This window comes from Balaenoptera borealis, assembly GCF_965194805.1.
Source record: "Balaenoptera borealis genome assembly, chromosome: 4".
Taxonomy (NCBI): domain Eukaryota; kingdom Metazoa; phylum Chordata; class Mammalia; order Artiodactyla; family Balaenopteridae; genus Balaenoptera; species Balaenoptera borealis.
In genome coordinates, this window is record NC_138861.1 from 106,473,865 (window position 1) to 106,495,111 (window position 21,247).

At 39.0% G+C, this 21,247-nt stretch overlaps 1 protein-coding gene across 13 annotated transcripts in view; it reads left to right on the top strand.

Moving 5' to 3' along the window:
* LDB2 (LIM domain binding 2) overlaps nucleotides 1–21,247 on the top strand; it is a 383,293-nt gene that overhangs the window by 39,147 nt on the left and 322,899 nt on the right. The window contains exon 2 of one of the 13 annotated variants that reach the window (XM_082389513.1): nucleotides 19,641–19,737. The exons of 11 other annotated variants lie outside the window; for them this stretch is intronic. In XM_082389513.1, the coding sequence (XP_082245639.1) occupies nucleotides 19,648–19,737 (90 nt within the window). In that variant the 5' untranslated portion in view covers nucleotides 19,641–19,647. Of the gene's footprint in view, nucleotides 1–591; nucleotides 19,738–21,247 lie in introns of those variants that run through there. One more of the 13 variants, XM_082389509.1, reaches the window with a different exon arrangement.

Below are 21,247 nucleotides of genomic sequence, written 5' to 3' on the forward strand. Positions count from 1 at the left end.
AAGTGTAATCTGCTCTTTTTGGATGGAATGTCTTATAAATATCGATTAAGTCCATCTTGTTTAATGTATCATTTAAAGCTTGTGTTTCCTTATTTATATTCACTTTGGATGATCTGTCCATTGGTGAAAGTTGGGTGTTAAAGTCTCCTACTATTATTTTGTTACTGTCGATTTTCCCTTTTATGGCTGTTAGCATTTGCCTTATGTATTGAGGTGCTCCTATGTTGGGTGCATAAATATTTACAATTGTTATATCTTCTTCTTGGCTTGATCCCTTGATCATTATGTAGTGCCCTTCTTTGTCTCTTGTAATAGTCTTTATTTTAAAGTTTATTTTGTCTGATATGAGAACTGCTACTCCAGCTTTCTTTTGATTTCCATTTGCATGGAATATCATTTTCCATCTCCTCACTTTCAGTCTGTATGTGTCCCTAGGTCTGGAGTGGGTCTCTTGTAGACAGCATATATACAGATCTTGTTTTTGTATCCATTCAGCCAGTCTATGTGTTTCGGTTGGAGCATTTAATCCATTTACATTTAAGGTAATTATCGATATGTATGTTCCTATTACCATTTTCTTAATTGTTTTATGCTTGTTATTGTAGGTCTTTTCCTTCTCTTGTGTTTCCTGCCTAGAGAAGTTCCTTTAGCATTTGTTGTAAAGCTGGTTTGGTGGTGCTGAATTCTCTTAGCTTTGGCTTGTCTGTAAGGGTTTTAATTTCTCTGTTGAATCTGAATGAGATCCTTGCTGGGTAGAGTAATCTTAGTTGTAGGTTTTTCCCTTGATCGCTTTAAATATGTCATGCTACTCCCTTCTGGCTTGCAGAGTTTCTGCTGAAAGATCAGCTGTTAACCTTACGGGGATTCCCTTTTATGTTATTTGTTATTTTTCCCTTGCTACTTTTAATATTTTTTTCTTTGTATTTAATTTTTGGTAGTTTGATTAATATGTGTCTTTTCGTGTTTCTCCTTGGATTCTCTGTGCTTCTTGGACTTGATTGATTATTTCCTTCCCCATATTAGGAAAGTTTTCAACTATAATCTCTTGAAATATTTTCTCAGTCCTTTTTTTCCCCTCTTCTTCTGAGACCCCTATAATTCGAATGTTGATGTGTTTAATGAGGTCTCTGAGACAACATTAAATGCATCAATTGTCTGAGACAATTTTTAAAATATTAAAATAAAAAAAATAAAAATGTAATTAAAAAAAAGAAAAAGAGAAAGAAAAAAGAGAGCAACCAAACCAGAAAACAAATCCAGCAATGATAACAAGTGCTAAAAATTATACTAAAACAAAAACAAAAACAAAAACAAAAAACAGACAGTCAGAACCCTAGGACAGATCTCAAAACAAAGCTATACAGACAAAATCACAGAAAGAAGCATATACATACACACTCACAAAAGGAGAAAAAGGAAAAAAAAATATACGTATATATAAAAAATAAAAAAAGGAAGAGAGCAACCAAATCAATAAACAAATCTACCAATGATAACAAGCTCTAAATACTAAACTGAGATAAGCATAAGACCAGAAACAAATTAGATGCAGAAAGCAAACTCGAAGTCTACAGTTGCTCGCAAATTCCACGGCCTCAATTTTGGGATGATTCCTTGTCTATTCCGGTATTCCACAGATGCAGGGTACATCAGGTTGATTGTAGAGATTTAATCCACTGCTCCTGAGGCTGCTGGGAGAGATTTCCCTTTCTCTTCTTTGTTCACACAGCTCCTGGGGTTTGGCCCTGCCTCTGCGTGTAGGTCACCTGTGGGCATCTTTTGTAAAGTCTGAGGTCTTCTGTCAGCATTCAGTAGGTGTTCTGTAGGAGTTGTTCCACATGTAGATGTAGTTTTGATGTATTTGTGGGGAGGAAGGTGATATCCATGTCTTATTCCTATGCCATCTTGAAGGTGCCCCTCAAGAGTCATGCATTCTTAATCCTTAAAGAACTGTTGGTCGACCAGGACATAGAAGATAGGCCAAGGGCATATTAAACTCCATAAACTCCAGAGATACTATTTCCTGTGGATTAAGAAGAACAGGGATTATCATAGACCTGCACGGTTAACAGTAGCTTTAAGGAGAACGTGGGACTTCAGATGTACCTCAGAAAATTTGAATAAAGCAAGAAATGAAGTCAGAAAACCACTTAATTTTGGAAGATCTGTTAAGGGAAGACACCAACCAGAACAGACATAATCTTTAAAGTCTCTAAATATTTAGGTCATTTCTAGTTTTTTGCTATGCAAAATAATGTTGCAGCCAACATCCACTTATTAGCTGTGTGGCCTTAGGTGTTACTAAACCATGATGCGCCTCAATTTCCTCATCTAGAAAATGGGGAAACTAACAGTATTTACTTCATAGAACTGTTGTGAGAATTAAATGGGTTAATATATGTAAAGTGATTAGGCCCCTGCCCAGAACATATTAACCAGTATATGGGTGTGAGCCTTTCTTTATAGGTACTGAAGAGCAGAGTGACCAAAGCATTAGTATATACCTTTTAAGTATAAATAAGCCTTTAAAGAGTCTACAAATAGCAAATGCTAGAGAGGCTGTGGAGAAAAGGAAACCTTCCTATACTCTTGATGAGAATGTAAATTGGTGCAGCCACTATGAAAAACAGTATAGAGGTTCCTTAAAACACTAAAAATAGAGTTGCTATGTGGTCCTGCAATCCCACTCCTGGGCATGTATCTGGAGAAAACTATAATTCAAAAAGATACTTGCACCCTTATGTTCATGGAAGCACTATTGACGATAACCAAGACCTGGAAACAACCTAAATGTCCATCAACAGATGAACGGATAAAGATATCCATTGGAATATTACTCACAATGGAATATTACTCAGCCACAAAAAAGAACAAAATAATGCCATTTTGCAGCTACGTGGATGAACTTAGAGATTATCATACTAAGTGAAGTAAGTCAGAAAGAGAAAGACAGACAACATATGATATCAACTTATGTGGAATCTAAAATATGACACAAATGAACATGTCTATGAAATAGACTCACAGCCATAGAGAACAGAGTTGTGGTTGCCAAGGGGAAAAGGGGTTGGGGGAGGGATGGAGTTAGAGGTTGGAATTAGCAGATGCAAACTATTATATATAGAATGGATAAGCAACAAGGTCCTACTGTGTAGCACAGTGAACTCTATTCAATATCCTATGATAAACCATAATGGAAAAGAATATGAAAAAAGAATGTATATATGTATAACTGATTCACACTGCTGTACAGTAGAAATTAATACAACATTGTAAATCAACTACACTTCAATAAAATAAATTTTAAAAATATAAATATAAATAAGGCTTTTTTTCCCCTTTCTTTGGTCTTCACTGAAAAAGTATGCCAACCCCTATAATAGACATGGCCTAAGTGACCTTCAAAGTAACTGTACAAATTTATAATCCCTTAAGCAATCAGAATATGAGAATATTCACTTCCTGTGCTCTTACTGATGCTTAATACTATTAATTTTGACAATTTTAGCTTACTGATGGATCAAAAAACGGTATCAAAATTTAACCTTCATTTCCTTGACCAGAGGTTCTCAAAGTTTTTGTTCTTAGGACCTCCTGGCACTCTTAAAAAATTTTGAGGGCCCCTAGGAGCTTTTGTTTCTGTGGGTGATAGCTATCAAGATTTACCATGTGAGAAATTAAAGCTGAGAAATTTTAAAAATAATTAGTCATTTAAAAATGGCAATAGTAAACCCCATGTTAACATGGATGACATTTTTTTAATTAGAAAAATTCCATTTTCTCAAACAAATTAGAAGTGAGAAGACTGGCATTGTTTTGCATGTTTGCAAATCTCTTTAATGTTTGCCTAATAGAAGAGAGATGGATTCTCACATTAACTTCTGCATTCTATCTGCTGATAGGTTGTTTTAGTTGAAGAAAATATGGAGAAAATCCGCGTCACATAGATTTGTGGTTGGAAAAGGGAGGAATATTCTAATAGCCTTTTGAAATAATTCTTTGTTCCTATACCAAAACTCTACAAGTGGTAGTTTCTTAAAGATAGGTTTCAGTGTAGAATCTGAAACCATATCATTGAACTTTTCATGCTTTGAAATATTAAAAATTCATTAGTCTAACTTGCACTATGAGTGGTGTACGTGCTCATGAATTTGTAATGTCATGCATTCGTTATTTGGAAAATATTGGTTCACTGAATTTTGCAAATCTTCCAAATTTGACACTTCATTATGCAAGAGCAAAAAAATCACATTTGTTAATATCACCGTCAATCTCATCAGAAGTCTTTAAGTATTGGGGAGCTGTCAAGCTCACAGTGGTAGATATAAGTTTACCATAATTTAATTTTTGCTCGAAAGTTCAAAATTTGTCATTGGCAACAAATACCATCAGTTGTTTTCTTTAAAGTGATTGGCTCACTTTGCTAATTTTTGAGAAAATGTCTGCCAAATGGAATTCTGAATAACTATAGCTTTCAGTTGTTCTTTCACCTAAAATATTATTGAATGAAATAAGCCACTAGCTGAGCTTACAACAATTACACAAGTGTTTTTCCTAGAAATAGCATTCATATGTCTCATTTTGTCACACAGAAAAATAAAATGGCTAGTACTCAATGGTAGAGATATAATACAATTTATAGTTTTTATTCCTTCATCAAGAAATATTTTTTTAACTCCAAGGGCATGGTGGTGAAGAATACAATTACTCCTATATAGTTCGGTACCACTGCCTTGATTTTGTGTGAAGCCTCCCAGTGTTTTCCACCACTGCTGTGCACTATCATTGCAAATGTCAACACAAAGAAAAAGGCAAATAAGGTAAAGTATGATGAAACAGTTCTGATCTCATGTATCCCCTGAAATGATCTTGGGGACACTTTTAGGACTGCTACCCTAGATAATACTGAGATTGAGAATATTTTTATCTGTATTTTCTTCTGCTAACTGGCTATTTCCTTTGCCAATTTGTCTAGTGGGTTGCCTTTTTCTTATTGATTTTTAGAAGTGATATATATATGGAATAGTGATCTTTTATATATATATTGCAAATATTTCTTCAGCAATAAGGCAAAGCCTAAATAATTATGTGCCTCTGTACATAGTAAAACACAACATTGCATGGCATGATATAGAATGTACTGACAGAAAATCTTAAAAGATATAGTTTATTGTAAAAAATGGCAAGTTTCAGAAAATGTAGAGTATATTACTTATAAATTACTCTCTCCTACCCAAAACAGTTTTTATATAAACATATATATAATTGTATAACAATTATATTGTATATGTATACATATACTTAAATATACATAACTGTTATGGATATAAAACATATATGTAGATGTAAAATATATTTAAATGTGCAGGAAAATAAACAAATAATTTGTGTGTTTATCTCGAAGGATAAACAGCCAAATTATGTCACAAAATGATAATAACCATTATTTTAGATGGATGGAGAGGACCCACAACAGGAAGTTACATCAATTTTGTGACTTTTGATTTATTTGGTATTTTAATTTTTTTTACAAGGAGGATATATTTATGAATTTATTAACAGCATTGATAACTTTTAAAAATTATAGAAACATGGCTTCTTAAACCTTATAGCATAATTCACACAAGGAAATATTCCTATTCCATATGCAACAGGAAGAATAACAGTGTATGCATACTTGAAAAAATAATAATGTTTTCTGGAAGCTCCAGTGCTTTCTTTCTTTTTGCTCCCTACTAGAAGTGATGCCTACCTATTCTGTTATGGAATTGTGGGCCAAAGTTTTCATTAAACTTAAAGTGACCTTTACTTTTTTTCCATTTTCCGAATTCTGACTAACTAATATAAATAAGCCTAATTCAATATTTAGATGAAATTCAGGGTAAAGTAACCACTGTTACTTAAAATATTTGGATCAGTTTGTTTGATTTAAATATTAGTGACTGACTTTTACACTTTCGTAACTGCCTAACTTTCTTATATTTACCATAGGAAAATAAATAAAGTTAAGTTTTCAGCCCCCAAGAAACCATTTAAGGGATTTAAAACAAATATTACTCTTGTATTGAGTTCATATAAGAAATGAGATCATAAAAACCCCAAAATAGCTAATGTCAATGTAGGAAAAGCTGGAGCAAGTTAATTTCCTAGGTATGATCTTCTGAAGTTATACAGACTTCATAGCTTCCCATGATTCATACCAACAGAACATGTAGGGGCTTCCCTGGTGGCGCAGTGGTTAACAATCCTCCTGCCAATGCAGGAGACACGGGTTCAAGCCCTGGTCCAGGGAGATCCCACATGCCGCAGAGCAACTATTGAGCCTGCGCTCTAGAGCCCGCAAGCCACAACTACTGAAGCCCACGCGCCTAGAGCCCGTGCTCCGCAACAAGAGAAGCCACCGCAATGAGGGACCCACGCTCCCCAACCAAGAGTAGCCCCTGCTCGCTGCAACTGGAGAAAGCTCACATGCAGCAACGAAGACCCAATGCAGCCAAAAATAAAGAAAGAAAGAAAGAAAGAAAGAAAGAAAGAAAGAAAGAAAGAAAGAAAGAAAGAAAGAAAGAAAGAAAGAAAGAAAGAACATGTAACTGGTAATGACCACAGATATTCATGTAATGTCTTTTATCCAGATGATCCTCCAAGTGCTTTATGAATAGATTTCCCTCTGTGTGACCGTACTTAGCTCAGCCCATGTGTATGAAAGTTCCTCACTTCACTGTGCTGTAGTTTTATGTGAGGGGGAGGAAAGGTCCATCCTGTTTATCCCTCGTGTCCCGGGAGCTGCATGATTTACCCAGCAGAAGGAGCATTTCCTTCCTCCCAGATCATGGATAGACCACAGGATACTTTGTAATATTAGTTTAAATGCCTTAATGCCCTTGATAAGGGATGAAGGAAAGAAACTAAAAAGTACCTGGGATCTACCCTGTTCCAGGTACTTTGATAGGTCGTTTACACATTTTAGATAATTGCATCTTCATAAAAGTGAAGTGAGGTTATTATCATCTGCATTTTACAGCTGTGGAAATGAGTCTTGCCTGAGATCACGAAGCTAGAACGTGATAGGGTCAGGATTGCTCCCAACTGTCTTTGATTTCAGAAATCAGGCCTGGGCATCACAATTTCTTTCCATTTCGAGATGGTAACAACAGAGCAGACAGAAGAACATTCCCCAGAAGTTTCTTTCTCTCTCTAGCATATGGGGGTGCTCTTTACCACCTGAACTGCTTCTCGTCCTGTTGAGTAGCTGTTGTCCTCAACCATTTTTTGGCTGCTGCTCGCTTTCTATCTAGTGGCTCATGCCTCTCAGGTTACGCTCAGACCCCACCTTGACTCTTCATCCTGCTGTAGACATTGCTTTATTTCTGCCCTGCCCTTCGTAAGCCAGGGTTTTGAAAGGCTTTCCTAGATTTGTCTGCAGTTCCTTTCCATTTGTTCCCTGTCAAGGCACGGAAGGTTGACTCCCCCTTCCCTCCCTTTGCTGAATCTGCCTCTCAAGGTTATCCCTCACGTACATATTGGAAAACTGAATGGTGTGTTTTGTGTTTATTTACCGGATCTTTCTCTTGTGATCGCCACAACCCCTACTGAGAAACTCAAAAACCTTGACTATCACGGTGCTGCTTTTTCTTCTGCTTCCCTGACCATTTTTAGTGTTCAGTCCTTTTTATCCCCCCTCTCCTGCCATGTGTGGCTCACACTTGCTTGTGAAAGCCAGTTGTTAATTTTTCAGGAACTTCTGAGCTGTAAATGTCATGTTGGTAGCTTGAAATTTGTTATGCTGGAGTATTTACACCATGGAGATTGGCAACTGTTAAAAATCAGCCCCTCTCTAACCCCAAGAGCATTAAACATTCACCAGCCCCCCACTGCTTCTACTCCCACATAATGTGGGTATTTCTTAGGGTAGCCACTCTGAACTTTTCCCCTCCCTTGATATATCTCTTTCCAACACACACACACACGGTTTTAACTGTCATCTGTACTATTACACCTAAGCACCTATCGGCAGACCTGAAGTCACTCCAGAGTTTGAGAGCTGTATATCCAACCACTTCCTGAAAATGTCTATTTGGTTTAACAGACATCCTAAGTTCACCGCATCCCAGAAGAACTTACCAACTTACCAGATGGTGAACTTACCACAATCTGGCTCTTTCCCTATGTCCCTTACTTCAGTGAATGGCTCCACCATCCTGCTTCCATCTATTCCAAAAATTTGCTGTGATCTCTCTCTCCTCTTTTCAGTCATGCTGAGCCCAAGATGACATTGTCAAAAGGGATTCTCATTCTAGGAGCTAGTTTTTGGGGTGATAACATGAGGGAAATGGTGATTTTGGGTGACACTGTGGTTTTCGTTTTGATTCTCAGACTGTTCAAGTTTCTGCAGTGTGGGAAATTTGACATCTGAAATTTCTGCAGTGAAAGCAGCATCCTCCTCTGTGCTCAGGCAAGGGAGGAAGTAAGCTCATGTAAATTAAGCATATACTAGATGCCAAGACTTTTAGAAGCTTTTCCTTACATAAGTTGACTTAGTCTTCTGGATATTTCTATGACATAGATATTACTATAATATTTTTGCACACAAGAGAAATTGAGTCTCAGCTAAAATAAATAGCTTGCCCATGGACCACAGCGAGTAGGTGGCAGAGACAAGATTTGGACAGGGCAGTGGGACTTCAGAGCTTGTGATCTTTTCATTACCCTTCCCGGTGCCTCTGGCCAGGTGTTTTTGTGTGCACAAAACTGGTCACTGGCAACTGAAAGGATCTCTTGCCCTCACCCCATGCAGAGCTCCAAAGGCCCTCATTCTTTGTAGTGCAGCCTCCATGTTCCTCCACATCCAAAACCTTGCCTGCCCTCCAAGGACCTATGCAGCTTTGTGTCTATTGAAACATCCGGATGGATGGAGTCAAAGTTCATTAACATTTGTTGGAGTTTTTAGGCTAAAAGGGCCCCACTTTCTTGGAGAACATTGTTAAAAGCATGGTTTTCACACTTTTTTAAAGTCACTCGGCAGTATGCATGTGCCTACTAGCTTGTGCATTAGGCAGGAGCAAAGGTAACAGGGACCAGATGTAAGGCTAAGAGCTGGTGCCTGCCTTCAGGATGCTGACTTTCCAGTAGGAGACAGGACCTCTACCCACGAAATAGTCAAAGAATGATAGGAAGGAAAGTAAGGGCAAGCGTCCTTGTGTTCTTGATGGCTATGATTCAATAGCTACACTTCAAAGAATGTGTTACTTTTGATAATCAGGAAAGAGTCGTGTCATCAAATGTCACTTAAGCCTCCACTAGTCACTATATTGTTAAATGGCTCCATTTAATGGAGTTAAGGAGTTAATACATCAATTGGGCCAGAGGGTTTGAAGGAAGTCACACAACTCTCTGAAAAAGCTTCTCAATGAGTCACTAGGCTCCTTAGGTAGTGTCTTTGTGTTCTCCCTGTGTGGAATTTGGTCCTGGTCAAGTGTATCTAACACTCATTCCATCTGTGTTAGTTAAACAACTGCTTTATACCAAGCATTTTGAATGAAGCAATGAACAAGATTGACAAGGTCCCTCTCTCAAGTAGCTTGCATTAGGTGAAATCTATTAAAAAAAAAAAAGAACATATCAAGTAGTGATCTAAGTAATAAGAAGAAAGAAAAGAGGGTGATGGGAGAGAATATATTGGGTGCAACTTTAGATAGGGTGGTCAGGGAAGTCCTTGCTGAGGAGCTGATGCTGATATTTAAACAAAGATGTGTACGCAAGAGTAAGCCAGCCCTGGGCTTCCCTGGTGGCGCAGTGGCTGAGAGTCCGCCTGCCAATGCAGGGGACGCGGGTTCGAGCCCTGGCCCGGGATGATCCCACATGTCGCGGAGGGGCTGGGCCCGTGTGCCACAACTACTGAGCCTGCACTCTAGAGCCCGCACGCCTAGAGCCCATGCTCCACAAGAGAGGCCACCGCGGTGAGAGGCCCCCACGCCGCGGCGAGGAGTGGCCCCTGCTCGCTGCAACTAGGGAAAGCCCGCACATGGCGGCGGAGACCCAACGCAGCCAAAAATAAATAAATAAAAATAAAATTTAAAAATATATACATTTAAAAAAAAAAAAGAGTAAGCCAGCCCTATGAACATCTGGGAGGGAACATTCTAGGTGGGAGCCAATGGCAAATACAGAAGGAAAGAGAGAGCGAGAGCGAGAGACAGTGAGCCAGATAATACAGCTGAAGCAAACGACCTGAGGTTGTACTGAAGAGCTAGTTGGGGGCCAGATTTTACTGGTTCTTGTAGATCAGGGAAAGGATCTACAAGAACCTTGGGGTTTAATTGTGGTGCTTTGGGAAGCCTTTGGAAAGCTACAGGTAGGGGAGTGGTATCTGATTTATGCTATAGATATATCATTCTGGCAACTGTACAGAGAGTGAATTTCGGGGAATGGGGAAAGAGTGCGGACAATTAGGGGGCCCCTCCAGTGCTCCACTGGAAACAGTTTGGACTGGAATGGCGGCATTGGGGTTGGGGAGAAGTGGATGGATTTGAGATGTATTTGCTGATGGACTGGATGTGGTTGGTAAAGGAAAGAGAGGATTACAGTATTTGTCTTCAGCAACTATGCGGGTATTGGTGCCATTTACTGAGATGGGGATTACACAGATGGTGGTGGGAGACGGTTTAGGAAGGAAATGATTTCTCCTACATTCTAGCACATGGCCCTGCAGTCTCTGCTAAAATCCTGTCCAAGTTGAGGAGGGTTAGGCTGCCCACTCCTTTGTGGGATGTATCTAAAGGTGAAAAATTCTTTAACATGCTAATCTAGACTCTGCCTTCTTGAAACTTTCATCCATGTGTATATTTTTGTTTCTCTGGAAACACATGGAATACATCTGCTGTCTTCTCAGAAAGTTTTGCCAAATATTTGAATACCAGGATTCTTGACATTGTTTTAACATATTAAAATTTCAAATTAGTTTGAGTAAAAAAGCCATTAATTTGATTGTAGTGTGTATATGTGGGCTTCTCCAAACTGACTGTGTAATCTCTCTGTGGAACCGTGTTTTATGTAGCCTTAGTTTTGAATGAAATACTAATCTTTTAGTGGTGACTTGTCACTAAGGCCCTTTACATAATTCTTTTTCATCTTTTTTGCTTTCTATAATTTACTTAGTACTTAGTTTTAATGTAGTATCTTAAGTATTTTTCTTTTACTTTTTCACAAGGGGATGATATTTGTACTATACATTTATATTTTGCTTTTTTCATTTGCATTATAACAAATGTTTAAAAATATTACTTTTAAAGGATTTCTCAGAGAATATTTCTCACACTTGCTGAATATTTTTTCAGTCAGTTAGATGATTTAATTTATTTCTAGAGTTTTAATAATTGTTATTAGTTTAATGCCACTGTAGTGAACAGCTTTGGTTAAAAGGATTTTTCCATAATTTGGATCACATCCTCAAGGGGGTTACAAAGTCAGAGAGTGTGGACTTTCCTGAAACTCTTCTTTCTTTTTTTTTGGACATTCCTGAAACTCTTCATACAGTGTGACAACACTGAGTTTCCAGTAAGGTGATGCCATTAACTCTCCTTTCATGGATGTGCTTGGTGACTTGACCACACCCAGGCCTCTGTTAAATATCATTAAAAGAAACATTTGCTGCTTTAATAGACAAAACCTATTTGGCGTTAATAGTCTCATTTGCGTTCTGTGACTTACTAGTGAGGATGAATTTTTTTCTATATGTTTGTTAGTCATTACACTTTCTTGCTTCTGAATTTTCTGATTTTGCTTTTGCCCATTTATCAGTTGAATCTCTGTTATTTTTAAGACACTTCCCTGACCACCATATCATTATTCCCTCCCTTATCTTGTTATAAAAACATTCATAAGAGATTTTTTTGTGAACTGGAGTCCAACTAACTAGAATGTTAACTATTCAAATTTTAGGTGACAGGCAAATTGAAAAAAGAAAGATATGACACATTCCCCACAAGTAGAAAAATTCAAATAGAGTGCAGTCTTTCTCCAACTCTCAGTATAAAACTCATCAAAGCAAAACTGTTTTATTTAGACATCTGGGAAATGTACTTTGACAAACAGCCGCTTGATGACTGTCAGTGTCATAAACAGACTTTGATATAAAAAATCCACAGAAACTACTGAAATAAATTATATATTTTTATGACAAAGCGCTCTTTGCTGACTCGTTTGCATTGTCCATGTGATGTGGCTTTAGCATCTTAATACGAAGGAGGGCTCCATTTTCATGTAAATGACATAATGGAATTAATAAAGAGCTCTGGGGAGTCTACCAACTGCAAAAGTAGGATCTCCTTCTACCTGCCTTGAGCAATGCTTGCACATGGTTGCTCTTCAGTATTTTTAACATATAAGTGTTTCCAAAATTTACATATTCAGTGCTTTTATAGCTCTAGAAAGACTTTCTCAAACTACTGCAGAAGGTAACAAAACATCCTTCAAAAGTCTGATTTCTATGCATGTAGGCCATAAAAACATATAGATAGAATCTTTAGCCCTACTTCCAATAAGTTAAAATGCAACCAGTTCCATTAGAGTTTGATCTTTTGTTTATCAACAGTGCAAGGAAGAACATACTTTGCCTTCTGTTTTCAAAACCTGCAACCACTGAGTTATTAGTTGTTTGAAATTATTAAAACTGATTAGTCATCCTGATAGACTTACCTATTACAAGGGAAGTGTCTCATCTAACCACCAACTGCTTGGCAAATTGTGCGTATTAGGCAACAGGCAGAATGTCAGGAATGGGCGAAAGTCTTACAGACAGTGTGATGTGTAGAAAAAGTATGAGAGTCGAGATCAGAAAGACTTGGCCTTAAAAGCCAGCCTTGCTGCTTAGTCCTAGCTTATCTCTTCTGGGGCAAACTGTTTGACTCCTCTGGCACTCAGTTGCATCATAAATGACCTCCTAAACTAGAATTAGTAATACATACCTGGCCTGAAAGTTGAGGACTGAAAGAGATAGTATATATCAACCACCTAGGAGAGCACCTGGCCCATGGTAGGTTTCCATAAGTCCTTATGCTGTTATTATTGGTGGGCTTATTATTACCTATAACTGTTGCTATCATAGAATGTTGCTGGAAGAAGAAACAGTGAGTGTGGAATAATAGGTAACATTGTATTTTGTAAATAGCCTATATGATATTGAATATTAGCAACCATAACAAATATTTATTGAGCACCTGACATGTGCCATGTCCTTGTGCCTTGTGCTAAAGGAAGGCAAGAGAGCAAAGTGACCCCTACTCACTTTTGTCTGGGTTCCTTTAATAGGGAGAGCTGTTACTGACAGGGCTTACACACCCACCGATGCTCAAAAGAAACAGGCATGGCCATAAAATCTTCACATGCAGAGTTAGAAGGGACCTCAGGGGCCCCAGTACAGTTGTGGTTGTGGTTACCAAAGCTGCTGTTTCATATGGAGGCTCAATGTGTGAACTTGGGAGTAGGGGATCTGCTCACACCCATGCACCCCACTTCCCTCCCATGAGACCCTCTAGATCTTCAGAAACCACAGAACAAAGACCACTGAACTGGTACAACCCCACACCCCAGTTTTAGCATGGTGCAATTGAGGCCCCAAGTCTGAGGAAGACCCCTCCAAGCTGGGGTTGGGCTGAAACATTCATTCAATGTGTCTACTCTACGCACTCTTAAAGAGCCAGAGTGAACTGGCCCCCAGTGGCCAGTGGATTCCACTGCATCTGCTTATAGATGTTTACTCTGACCCACCATTAGCAGAAACACGACATGATGTCATTTTCCCCCTTGTACCTGTTAACAACAGGCCACATTCCATTTGCTTTGAACGTTTAATACAGTATCAAGTCTGAAATTAAAGGAATGAAGGTGGAGAAAACATTAGGCTGTAGAGGTCACGGAAAAACTATGTTTCCAGGGGTTCTGAAGGATGTGAAGAAACTCTTGGCAATAAGATTGGGGAAGGAGCCCTTTGAACCACTGTCTTAAGAAGTCATTGCCAACAAGATTCAAGGTGAGGAAAGGTGGGAGGAATATTTTCTGGAGTGCAAAGAGTCAATCAGTTTGATTACTTACAAATTAAGAATGTCTGTGCCTCAAAGACATATCCCAATTACACCATTAAAAAAAAAGCAGAATTAGAAAAAAAAAATCCTTATGAGAAAAGTAAAAGACAAATTCTTAATATCTCTACTGTATAAAGGGCCATGAGGGAGCCACACAAGTGCTTGTGAAGTCAAGTCTTAAAGTTCCTTTTCCAGATGTGGAACTGCAGAAATGTAAATAGAGCTTGAGTGAAAGGATGTCCTTTTAGTTAAAGGATATCATTGGCCAAGGAATTTGAAATGTAGAGGAGGGAGAGATTTAGTTTTAACCTCTATACCTGTTGCTAGTTGACCCACTATTAATTGCTCCTAACAGGGGAGGAAAACACCTTGGTTTTTGAAGAAATTAAAAATTTGGGGGGAATTCTCTGGAGGTCCAGTGGTTAGGACTTGGCGCTTTCACTTCTGGGTCCCGGGTTCTATCCCTGGTCAGGGAATTAAGATCCCACAGGCTTTGCAGCATGTCCAAAAAAAAAAAAAAAATTTTAAGTTTTTGACAAAAAGTTTATGCCATTTGATAATGCCTTCAGTAATGTATGCAATGAGAGTATTCTATAGTTTTTAGTACTTGGCATTTACATTTTAATGAATGATATATACACTTAGACCCAATGTTTAACATATAACATGTTGAAGTCATTCATTCATTCATTCATTTGTCAACTATTTCTTGAACCAGGCTCTCTGCTAGTCTCTGGGGACTTAACAATAAAGAAGAAAGACATGGTTCCTGTCCGGAAAGAACATACATATAAAACATTCATTCTTGGGAAATAGTCCAGTGTGTGGAAAATGCTAAATTCAGGAAGACACTTATTACAACATTATTTTTAATGCTAAAATTGGAAACAACCTCACTGTTTAAAAACTAAGGAAAGGAAATGATTACTTATAATAAATTTACTGAGTGTAGATATTGAATATGGTGTTTGTGAGAAAAGTGTTTATGCTATATTAAGTAAACACTGCAGTGTACAGATTTGTATATACTGAATGGCTGCAAATATGCTAACAATGAGGAAAGGGAAAAGTACAACAAGGAAAAAAAACTAATGATTGTGGGATGAAATTATGGTGGACTTTCTTCTTCTCTTTGCAATATGTCCTTTTTGTTGAAGTGTAATGATAACAGTTTCCCTTTATAGTAAACATACTCTGCTAGGCTTCATGAGTTTGATACACATTTGTTCACTTAATCCTCACAATAGCTATATAACAGGTAAGGAAACTGAGGCACTGAGAGTTGAGAGCTTAGATTCCAACCTGGGAATCTAACTCTATGCCCAGTTGTTCCTTCAGAGAGAGAAACTGGTCTGGTTTTAAAAATACAAATCCAAGCAATGGTCTCCAGAGTTCAAGCTCCATGTCTTGTTGGTAAGATGGAGATCTTAATAATATCCACTGCCCGAAGGTTGCTGCGGAAAGTATCGAACACGATGATGTTTGTGAACGGTTTTTGTAAATTTTAAATTTCCACTCAAAAGTCAGTGATAGTGCATATTCAAAATATTTTGAGTGCCTTAGTCAACATGTATATTAAATAATTTTAAACATGTTTCTGTTGAGTGTACAAATGTAAGTCAGCTAGTTTATATATTTTAAATAACTGTTAAGAACATAATTTTTTTAACTGATGAGAAACTGTACTGGATAAGGTCTATTTTGGAAATTAGTTTTTTCCTGTTGGGTCAGCTCCTCTTGGCTCTTTCTCCCTTTATCTCTCTGACCTTCTCAGTCCCACCCATTGTGTGATTTTCTTGACTTTTTCCTTTCATTGAACAAGCCCCTTCAAGGTCAAGAAACTGCTCTAATTTGCACTTTGGAGGTATTTGGCAGCCAAAGGTTTAAATTCTCAACCAGCAATTGGGATGCTGGGCTTAGACTGCTTTATATTATGCTTTATACCTGTTGACTATAAGTAAAAAATAATATGTGGAGTAGAATTACAAAGGTGACTCTTAAAAAGCATGTGGAAGGATTATGACCTTAAAACGTGCTCACCAAAGCCATGAAAATAGATGAGTTCCCAAGAGGTACCCAGCAATACCCCTTTATAGACTTCTAGAATGCATACATGAATTCCGCGTGGGCCTTGACGGACTCTTGGAGAAAATGGGGAAGAGTTTTGTGTTCTAAGAGTTTATGATGTTTTGGGTATGCAGCTGACATTTAATTTGGAAGTGGTCTGTTGAAAATGTCATCTGGTTTTCATTTGTAGGGGCCCACTTGAAAACGGGAAGTTGGACTCTGTGACCTCCTGGTTTCCTCCCAACTCTGAAGTTTTTGAGGTTGTTTGATTCTAAGATAAATGTAAAGTTGATTTTCCAGCCCAACAACCGATATTTGTGTAGGGCTTCAGAATTGACAAAACATTTTTCACACACTCCATCATCCTGTCTTCAAGAAGGGTAAAGGGAGAAACAAAGCCTTTGTTCAATCTAGGTTAGAACACATAGTATACAACACGGACGGTATATTTCTGGGTGTTGTTTGTAGTCAGTATGGAAAATAATACCTCTCATTCAAAGGTAACTACGTGTGAATTAGAATCTTACTCACGAGCAACGTGTTCTAAAGGATTATCAAAACCTGTGAAGTAGGTGCACACATGATGGATAATGCCATCGAGAAAGGAGTTTCAGCAGGTGGGAGAATTTGAATAAATCATGTCATCATCTAATTTAAATATTTGATTCGTCTGCTTCAGATATTGAAAGGAAAATATTGATTTTTTTCTGGGACTCCACTCACATTTTCTATGTTCTAAAATGGACCTTAGTATACTGGGTGTGTTAGCTATGCTTTCCCTGGAAATTCAGGGCTGTTCAGAAATGTCAAGGCTAGCTATGGTTATGCCTGCCCTGAATTTTAAAAAATGTAATAATGGAATCCTTTTCTACAGGGACTAAGAAAAAAAATGGTATTCTATGATTTTCCTTAGGGACTTGGGTAGATAAGACCAGGCATATGTGGTGTACCCAATCAAAACACAATTTCACAGGTTATGAGTTTGCATGAGATGCAGTCTATCTCATCTGGGTTTGAGTGTGCATGCAGAAATGGGGGACACTGATGCAACCGAACAAATACCCTTGGATCCTGTTCATTGAGGCTGTATTACTGGCACCAGTTCCTCCCTGGTAGGGTCTTCTAGGGGTTGATCAGAGAGCTGTGAGCTGAAAATGGGACATCGCCCCACTTGCTTCAGGAAGAAGAGAAGGAGATCTCTTTGTCCATTCTTAGATGAGAAGAATGGACATATTAAGAGCTCTTGTTTTCTTTTGTGTATGTTATGTATACTGCACCAAGTGCTATAATCCATTTGATAGTCTTTGTGAGTTGGGTATCTTCATCTGAGACTGAGGTCAGAGTTCATGGTCTAACCTCTGTTCTGTCCTATCACTCATATAATCTGAAACCTCCATGTGGGATTAGTAGACGTGCTACTCAAGCCACAAAGTCAACAGGGCTTTCCCTCTTTGACACTTTCTTCTCCCCACTGTTGACCTTCTGTGAGTTTTCCTCTCTTATACCTTCCCAGATACATGACTGGGAAAGATGAGATAGAAAACATCGGTATGCATTTTTGCATCAATTTTTATCAGGCTCATTCATAAAAGAATGTGTGGTGTGTATCTATTTACATCACTGTGATTATAGTACATACATAAACTTAGGTTACACTTTGTCACTTAAAGTCACGTCCCTGTGAAGTTTACCACTGGTGCTGAGGAGCCATTGGGTCCAGTACCTGACTTCACCATTATTGGCTGATGAGTTTGGAGCAAGTTACTCAACTTCTTAAATCTTTAACTCCTCAACTTTGAAGTGAGTATAACATTTCCTTTCTTTTTAAAAAAATTTTATTGAAGTATAGTTGATTTATAATGTTGTGTTAATTTCTGCTTTAAAGCAAAGTGACTCAGTTATACATCTATATATTCTTTCTCATATTCTTTTCCACTGTGATTTGTCACAGGATATTGAATACAGTTCCCTGTGCTACACGGTAGGACCTTGTTGTTTGTCCATCATATATACAATAGTTTGCATCTGCTAATCCCACACTCCCAATCCTTCCCTCCTCCACGACCCCAACTTGGCAACCACAAGTCTGTCCCCTATGGCTGTGAGTCTGTTTCTGTTTTGTAGATAAGTTCATTTGTGTTGTATTTTAGATTCCACAGATAAGTGATATCATATGGCATTAGTCTTTCTGACTTACTTCATTTAGTATGATAATCTCTAGGCCCATCCATGTTGCTGCAAATGGCATCATTTCATTAATTGTTATGGCTGAGTAATATTCCATTGTATACATGTACCACATCTTTTTTTTATCCTTTCATCTGTCGATGGACTTTTAGGTTGTTTCCATGTCTTGGCTATTGTAAACACTGCTGCTATGAACATAAGGGTGCATGTCTGAATTATAGTTTTGACTTGATATATGCCCAGGAATGGGATTGCTGGATCTATAATATTTCCTTTCTGATAGGATTGTTGCAAGGATAAAGGAGACGGATGATTTTGCAAGTGCTTTGTAAGCTGAAGAGGTTATAGACACAGAAGGTATTAAATACACAAGGATTTGGAAGACCTTTGAAGTCCCTTTCAGTCCAAAGAATTAGTGAGCTTCATGAAAATGTTGGCCACTTTCAAAAACGTGTGTGTGTGCATGTGTGTGTGTATTTGTCTACTATTAGTGGACCTGTTCATAAGGAGCTAGATTCAGACAGAGGAGTTTCCTCATCTACAAATCAAGGATAATAATTTCTTCACATTTAAATAAGAAAATGGAATGAGGCTCATAGCACAAGGCCTGGCACATAAGTAACTCTCAAGAACAGTATTTTTCAGTTGAAAATTTTGTTTTGAGTATCTGTTTTACCATTAATTAGCTGCCCACCCCCAGCTAATCATGACAAATTCCTTAACTTGGACAAATAAATTGTGACACATTCCTTAACTGGGGAAGATGACTTAATCTTCTCAGCCTCAGTTTCCCCTTATGTCATGAAGGTCATTCCCAGCACGTGCAGGCGTAGCCACACTTCCATATAAGCATGTGTAGTACGCATCCGGAAGGTAAGAAGCTCAAAAAGCTTGGAGTGCTCTTTGCCTTCCTTCCACTCCCATTGTCGGGTATGGCGTTTTTGAGACTTGCCTGCAGGACACACTTAGGAAAGTTACTTGACTCTCTTGTGGGACTTTCTCACTCACAGCACAATTCCAACTATACTCAATATCTTGAAGTAGCCTATAATGGAAGAGAATGTAAAAAAAGAATATATATATATATATATATCTGAATCACTTTGCTGTACCACTGAAACTAACACAACATTGTAAATCAACTATATTTCAATAAAAATTAAAAACAAAACAAAAACAAAAACAACCCACAAAGGCAAAGGGAGCCTTCTGGGGCCAAGTCACTGATACGGCCATTCCTGTCAGACCTTTAGGCTGTGTTCTTCCAAAATGCATGAACTATGTTTTTGCTTTTTATTCTTCACTCAGTGCTCGGATGGCTGAATCCTTTATTAGCATGAATGGAGAACAGATTATGGTCCTCCCACTGGAAGTCACCTGCTTGGCAGGCAGGGAAATGGTTGAGGTGAGTGTGTGACATCAGTGTGTGTCGGGGGTTTTGCAGTGAGATGTGCCCCCCAGTGTGTCTGTCCCCTGGAGGGTGACAGTCCACTCTGGGTGTTCTTCTGTAAATACTCGCCAAGAAGCGCACTCACATCCCAAGGGTGCCTCCAAAATCACGGCGCACAGCTCGAGCTGCAGGTTTCACAGACTTGGATCTTGTGTCTTTAAAGGCCAAAAGGGAGCCACCAGTGTGCTCATGAAATCAAGTTTAGGAGCTGCTTTTCCAGATGTGGAGCCACAGAAATGTCAATACAGGTGGGGAAAATGCCCTTGTGGTCACACAGCAAGGGATTTGAGGTTGGGGCCTGGGTAAAGGAAAGGCAGCTGAGTTTGATTCTCTGTTTCTGTTGCAAGCTGATCTCCACTCCTCATTCCCCCTCATTGGAGGAGGGTAGCCTCTTTCAGCATAGGAGCTGGGATGAGCCTTTCCTTTTTTTTTTTTGCATGTTCAGTGTTTTTATTTAATTAATTTATTTATTTAAATTTATTTATTTATTTTTAGCTGTGTTGGGTCTTCGTTGCGGTGCGTGGGCTTCTCATTGCCGTGGCTTCTCTTGCTGCGGAGCATGGGCTCTAGGTGCACGGGCTTCAGTAGTTGTGGCACGCAGGCTCAGTAGTTGTGGCTTGCGGGCTCTAGAGCGCAGGCTCAGTAGTTGTGGCGCGTGGGCTTACTTGCTTCACGGCATGTGGGATCTTCCCAGACTAGTGCTTGAACCCGTGTCCCCTGCATTAACAGGCAGATTCTTAACCACTGCCCCAGCAGGGAAGTCCCTTCAGTATTTTTAATAAACTACCAATCTGCAATTAGGAGAAGCAATGTGTGCAGATACATTGGTTCATGATTTCAGACATATAGTACATCCTGTAGGCCAGCATCCAACACCTCATAGGTGTTGTCTCAGTTGGAGGTTCACCTGGATCCTCAATAGGCCACTCTGTTGTGCTATAAGGCAAGCTGCTGGTTGAGGCATGGAGAGAGTATGAGATACCACTTCACACCCATTAGGATGGGCACTGCTAGTGTTGGAGGGTCTCCTGTGGAGGCAAGGGGTGGCTGTGGCTCACCGTGGGGAGGGGGACGCTGGCAGCAGAAGTTCTGGGAAGTACTCCTTGGCGTGAGCCCTCCCAGAGTCTGCCATTAGCCCCACCAAAGAGCCGGGTAGGCTCCAGTGTTGGGTCGCCTCAGGCCAAACAACCAACAGGGAGGGAACCCGGCCCCACCCATCAGCAGACAAGCGGATAAAGTTTTACTGAGCTCTGCCCACCAGAGCAACACCCAGCTCTACCCACCACCAGTCCTTCCCATCAGGAAGCTTACACAAGCCTCTTAGATAGCCTCATCCACCAGAGGGCAGACAGCAGAAGCAAGAAGAACTACAATCCTGCACCTTGTGGAACAAAAACCACATTCACAGAAAGATAGACAAGACGAAAAGTCAGAGGGCTATGTACCAGATGAAGGAACAAGATAA